General features: G+C 36.6%; 2 protein-coding genes across 2 annotated transcripts; both read left to right on the top strand.

The window, feature by feature from the left end:
* Positions 1 to 547: 547 nt before the first annotated feature.
* On the top strand, positions 548 to 1336 carry LOC113335132. The gene has a single exon (XM_026581266.1). It carries the CDS (start codon positions 548 to 550, stop codon positions 1334 to 1336), a length of 789 nt encoding a protein of 262 aa, XP_026437051.1.
* Positions 1337 to 1507: 171 nt separating this feature from the next.
* LOC113335131 lies at positions 1508 to 4440 on the top strand. Its single transcript, XM_026581264.1, has 5 exons — positions 1508 to 1724; positions 1904 to 1951; positions 2255 to 3292; positions 3530 to 3664; positions 3827 to 4440. Exons 1-5 carry the CDS (start codon positions 1508 to 1510, stop codon positions 4438 to 4440), a joined length of 2052 nt encoding a protein of 683 aa, XP_026437049.1.
* Positions 4441 to 6410: the final 1970 nt, after the last annotated feature.

The raw sequence follows: 6410 nt of genomic DNA, 5'->3' as shown, positions 1-6410 counted from the left end.
TTTCTTGAATCAACGTACATAGAAATGCAATTTTTACTAGATGTATTGCCTTAGAACATATTAATTGTAATTACAATACATTTTTCAAACATTTTCTGTTAATGATGAGTTTATCTAGTTTACAATTTAGTCTCAGAAATCTTTTCGAAAAAACTTTTTTCTCTCTCCTATGCTCTGAGGCGAATTTTCCTTAGGGTTTTACAAACTTTCAAACTTTCCATTCTTCCTCTCAATCATCTTTAGGTGATTTGAGATGAGGGATCCACCTCAATCATCTACTAATAGGTCTCGCTCTTATGCTGATCAGTTGAAAGGAAAACAACAACTTCCAACAACTTCTATTGATCTCAAAACCTTGCCAACACCAACGTCATAAGAAGGAAAGCCTGCTGTTGTTTTGCCTTAGGAGTTTTATTTAGAGGGTTGCGATATTTGGAAATTCAGTCTCATAGGCCGTTTAGATCTTAAAGGGATCACTTTTCAAGAGGTGAAAAACGATTTGTTAAATCAATGGAAGTTAAGCCAAGATGTTGTTCAATTAATTCCTATGAGTAGAGGTTTCTTTACCATCAAGTTACGCACGCAATCAGCCAAAGATACGATTTTGAATGCTGAAGCTTGGTTTTTTAGAAACCAAAAGTTAAACCTAATTGAATGGTTTCCTGGTTTTGATGCTGAGAAGCAACGCACATCTCATGCTTCGGTGTGGGTTACTTTTCCAGGGTTTAAACCATTGGAGTTTTGGACAGAAAAAACGTTATTGTCTCTTGCAAAATCGTTAGGAACTCCTATTGTGGTTGATAGAAGAACTCTTGAACATGAATATGGTCACTTTGCTTCAGTTTTGGTGGATATTGATTTTTCTGAAGCGGCTACTGATGCTATACATATCACGGTGGGGGGTTTGGATTTTTGGCAAGCTGTTGCGATCCAAAAAATTCCAAAATATTGTTCCAAGTGCAAGCTAATTGGTCATAATGATAAGGAGTGTAGAAAAAAATCCAAGGAAACTTCTGAGCGTCAACCTTTGGTTACCAATCAATCTCACGAAACTGGTGAAGCGCAACTTGTGATGAATAACAAGGTTGGTGGTGAATGGAAAGTTTCTAGGCGTAAGAAAAAAGGAAAAAAGAAGGATACAAACAGCTTGGAGGTTATTCATGATGATGAAGAAGCTTTTGTTGGGGACGTGGTTGATGAGGAGTTTGCTGCTAAGCTGGTGAAGCTAAGCAGTTGGAGGCTGTTATGTCACAAGCCAAAGTTGATTTTGAATCTGTCTATGTTGAATTGGCGAGAACTAAACAAGCACAGGCTTCAAAATCAGCCGTATTATTGAATGGAAAAGTGGGTGAAACTAATCCTTCAAATATGACAAGTTTGGTTGGAACTAGGATTCCTAAACTTGTTAGGATTGTGACTTCAACTCCAACTCCTCTTTGTGATCAGCTCACGGCTGGGGAGTTTATATTGAATAACAATAAATATAGTGCTCTTAATTCTATGCAAGATGTGGAGGAAAGCAAAGCTGATGCAAAGTTTAGGGCTACAAGAAGAAAAGAGAATACGCATGCTATCCATGCATAAAATTGTGAATACTACAGCTGGGAGGAATACTTCTTTAGAACAAATTTCTGAATCCGCTTCTCTTCAGGACTCTAATGTCCGTGTTGGTATTGAACAAGGAAGTTCACCAGGAGTGAACTCTGGCGTTGTTTCGGTAGTTGGTAAGGCCTCTAAATCTGGTTTTTAATGCGTGTTCTCTATTGGAACATTAATGGCATTGCACGGGATGCATCCAAAAATAAGTTAAGAGAGTTAATTCTTGAGTTTAAGCCAGATATTTTCTGTCTAGCTGAACCTAAGGTGCATTGTACCTTGCGTTTCTTACACAAATTATATGTAGCTGGTTATAAGAAGGAAGTTATTCATAATGCTGTTGATTCGTCTAAAGGTAACATATGGATTTTTTAGTCCATCGACATAGCTACGCATGTAGTTATGAATAGTAGTAGACAAGCTATTACCATTGCAACAGAGGGGGTGTTGGTGTCCTTTGCTCATGCTAGCTGTTTTCAAGTGACGAGAAGAAGTTTGTGGCAACAACTTTCCTCAGTTGATATTAATACTCCTTGGTTGGTTATGGGTGATTTTAATTGTGTTCTTCGTAATGAGGAGAAAAAAGGAGGCAATCAACCACGGACTTCAGTCATCAATGATTTTAGTGATTGGATGGATGATAATAATCTTTTTGAAGCTGATTTTTTGGGTTCTAAATTCACTTGGTCTAATAGGCAATCTGGTGTTCATATAATCCTTTGTAAGCTGGATAGAGCTTTGATTAATGAGGCATGGCTTATTAAGTATGAGAATTGGAGGTGTAAAGCTCTTCCCCGTGAAGTTTCCGAACATTCTACTCTTATTGGCTTTCCTTTTGTTAATACTAGACCGAAACGAGCTCCTTTTAGAGTTCAAAAGATGTGGTTTGCTCATTCTGATTTCATGAGAATGGTAAGTGATTGTTGGAATGCACCGGTTACAGGATCTCCTGCTTTTATTTTTCCTTTCAAGCTCAAGAGGTTAAAAGCTGTTATGAAGGATTGGAATTTACATGTTTTTGGCAATATTTTTGCTAAGCTAAAACAATCTGAATTGACTATGGAAGTGGCTCTTCGTATTTCGGATGAGGATCCAGAGGATATAACTAAGCTGAATTCGGCCAAGGAGGCTTCAGTTATTCTTCAGGAAATTCGTTCTCATCATGTTACTATGCTAAAGCAAAAATCACGTAATAAATGGCTTTTGGAGGGAGCTAGTAATACTTCTTTCTTTCATGCTAATATCAGAATGCGCAGGAGTAGTAATATGATTTCGGAGTTGGTGGATGATAATGGGGTTGTTATTACTGATTGTGATCAAATTAGAGACTATACGGTTTCTTTTTTTGAGTCAAAGTTTAATGGTGATGAGTTGCCTATTGATGAGGAGCTTTTTAATTATGATCATAACATCATCTCGGTGGAGGATAGTCAGAGAATGGATGAAATTCCTTCTATGGAGGAGATTAAGAATGCTGTTTTTGATTTGGGTGGGGATAGTGCGCCAGGGCCGGATGGTTTCTCTGGTTGTTTTTATAGGCATTGTTGGGACGTGGTGCAATATGACCTTGTCAGAGCTATCACGTACTGTTGGCAGCGGCAAATCATTCCTCATGGTGCTAATTTTAGTCTTATTATTCTTCTTTCCAAGGTTAGAGGAGCCAACACTCTTCGAAACTTTCGGCCTGTTGGTCTTAGTAATTTTTTCTTTAAAATTTTTACTAAGATTTTAGCTACAAGACTAGGGAGTGTTCTTGATAATTTGGTTTCAGAAGAACAAGTTGCTTTCATGAAGGGGAGGAACATTCATGAAAACATTACTGTGGCGTCGGAGATGTTCAATGATCTGAAAACCAAACGTAAGGATGGCAATTTGGGGTTGAAACTGGATATTACTCAAGCTTTTGACACGGTTAGTTGGTCATTTGTTTTAGAGGTTTTTCGAAGGTATGGTTTCTCTCAAAGTTGGTGTTCTTGGATTTTGGCTATTCTTAACTCAGCAAGGATTTCTATTCTTCTTAATGGAAGTCCAGAGGGTTTCTTCAAAATCAATAGAGGTCTTCGGCAAGGTGATCCTTTATCTCCTCTTATTTTTGTTTTGATTGAAGATGTTCTTAGTAGAAATCTTACAAAGTTGTTTGCTGAGAAGATGATGACGCCTATGCTTTCCAAAAGAGGTATTTCTCCCACACATCTTTTCTTTGCTGATGACATTATGATTTTTTGTAAAGGCAATATGAAGAGTCTGCATAACCTTCTTGCTTTACTTGGTAAATACCAAAGTGCCTCGGGCCAAACTATCTGTCGTCAAAAGAGTAAGATTTATTATGGTGGTGGTTCTTTGAGTCGCTGTGGGACTATCACTAATTTACTGGGGATGGAAGTTACTACTTTTCCGGACAGGTATTTGGGAGTTCAAATTATGCATGGAGCAGTTAAGTATCGTCACATTTGTAATGTGATAGAGAAAATTAAGAATCAACTTTCGGTTTGGAAAGGTAAATTACTTTCTTTTCAAGATAAAGTTGTTCTTATCAATTTAGTGATAGCGAATTATGCTATTCACAACATGGCGGTGTACAAATGGCCTAGAAAATTTGTTCAACAGGCTGAAAGAGTTATTCGTAATTTTCTTTGGTCGGGTGATGCTGAAGTTGCAAGGAAATTTGTTGTTGGATATCCAAAGGTTTGTTGTCCATTGAAGGAAGGGGGTCTTGGTATAACCAGCATGGTTGTTACTAATAAGGCTCTTCTAATGAAGCTCTATGGTGGAGTATTCGTTCTTCTAACAAGAAATGGGCTCGTTTCTTATGGGCGAAATTTACTACTAAGCAGGGTAGTATAAAGCTTTATGGGGTGAATTCTTCTATTTTGCCGGGCATGAAACTGATTCATTCTATTGTTGACAAGAATACCAAGGTTCTAATTGGGGACAGGAGGTCTACATCTCTTTATTTTGATGTTTGGTATGGTAATGAGTGTATTGCTGATATGCTTAATGAAACTGACTTGGACATAAATGTCAAGGTCATTGATATTATTGTTAATAATGCTTGGATGATGCAGGGAGATCATATTCAGAATTTGGTCCGTGCGGGTGTGGATCTTTCAAATTTGCCTTTGTTACAAGGAGGGAATGATTGTAGAGTTTGGATGCCGGAGATGAATGGCCACTTTTCAGTCTCTTCAGCAAAGAATATCATTAGAAGGGCGTATCCAAAATCAGCAATTTATGGTCTTTTGTGGAGGAAAGAAATTCATCCCAAATTGGCTGCTCAGAATTGGAAGATATGTCGTGAGGTTTGTGCAACTCAAGACAAGATCAGGAGTAGATTCAAAGTTGAAATGGCCAACAAATGTTACTTGTGCAACATGGAGGAAGAATCTTTGGAGCATATTATTTGGAGTTGTACGTTTGCAACTCAAATTTGGCAGTGGTGTTCAGGTTTGTTTAATCTAACACCTTATTATGATATTGTGAATTCATATAAATCAGCAAAGGGTAGAAGTAGAATTGTCAAGGATTTATGGCTTTTAGCTATTTTGGTGATTCACTCGGAATTATGGCAAACAAGAAATATGGCATGTTTTCAGAATTCTTCTGTTAGCATTCATTTTTTTAAGAAGAGAGTGTTCTATTTGATTAGTGAATACGCTGGTCGTTTGAAGGGTTTCATGCATAATACTACAACGGACTTGGATCTTTTGAACTTTTTCCGTGTGATGCATAGGAAGGTTAAGCAGGTTCAGCCAATTGAGTGCTTTTGGAGTCCGCCAAATAGGGATGAAATTTTATTATGTTGTGATGGAGAAGCCAAAGGAAATCCGGGTATAGCTGGAGTTGGTGTTGTTGTTCGTGATGCTGATTGTAATTTTTTGGGTGCTATGAGTATTGGTTTGGGTTCTACTACTAATCTCTTCGCTGAACTTTATGGTATTAATGTTGGTTTGGAGTGGGCTATGAAGTGGAATGTTAAAAGAGTGGTTGTACGTTCTGATTCAATGGGAACAATTAAGACATTGACGGGTACAAATCTTCCTTGGTTTGTCAAGCACAGATGGAGAAGAATACAAAACAATTATGACTCTATTCGCTTTGTTCATACTTATCGTGAGGCTATTTTTGCATCAGACAAGATGGCTAAAAGGGGATGTTATCTTCGTAATGGTGAAGGTTTAAATTATGATGAAAGGCCTGATTTCCTTTTGTCTTTAGAATTTCCTAATGTTGTTTATTTCAGATTCAAGTAGTTTGTAAGTTTTGGGGGTCTTCTGACCTCTTTTCTTATGAACACTTTGTACATATTGGTTATTCATTAATACAACATGGATTTAGCAAAAAAAAAATCAGAAATCAATTTCCGACTTATAACAAAATCTGTAGACTTTTTTGAGTTAACGTATTTAAAATTCAACATTTTTATGAACTCTTTCTTTTTGTGTTGGCTTTGTCTTTCTATTTGATTCAAGATAGATGAAATTTTTTAGGATTTGGATTAGTTCTGCATGGTCTTTCATCCTTCTTCTATTGTGAAATTTGACTTCCTTCATATTTTCTTGAATCAACGTAAATAGAAATGCAATTTTTACTAGACGTATTGCCTTAGAACATATTAATTGTAATTACAATACATTTTTCAAACTTTTTCTGTTAAAGATGAGTTTATCTAGTTTACAATTTAGTCTCAGAAATCAATTTCCGACTTATAACGAAATGTGTAGACTTTTTTGAGTTAACGTATATAAAATTCAACATTTTTATGAACTCTTTCTTTTTGTGTTGGCTTTGTCTTTCTATTTGATTCAAGATAGATG

Source organism: Papaver somniferum, unplaced genomic scaffold, assembly GCF_003573695.1.
Source record: "Papaver somniferum cultivar HN1 unplaced genomic scaffold, ASM357369v1 unplaced-scaffold_138, whole genome shotgun sequence".
Lineage (NCBI taxonomy): Eukaryota > Viridiplantae > Streptophyta > Magnoliopsida > Ranunculales > Papaveraceae > Papaver > Papaver somniferum.
This window is presented reverse-complemented; position numbering and strand designations above follow the sequence as displayed.

Bases quoted from the DNA above. Each gene is read 5' to 3' on its own strand.
- LOC113335132 (XM_026581266.1), top strand. From the start codon at position 548: ATGAGTAGAGGTTTCTTTACCATCAAGTTACGCACGCAATCAGCCAAA.
- LOC113335131 (XM_026581264.1), top strand. From the start codon at position 1,508: ATGTGGAGGAAAGCAAAGCTGATGCAAAGTTTAGGGCTACAAGAAGAA. The intron at 1,725-1,903 runs GTAAGGCCTCTA...AATTATATGTAG, and splicing joins TGGCGTTGTTTCGGTAGTTG to CTGGTTATAAGAAGGAAGTT. The intron at 1,952-2,254 runs GTAACATATGGA...ATCTTTTTGAAG, and splicing joins TGCTGTTGATTCGTCTAAAG to CTGATTTTTTGGGTTCTAAA.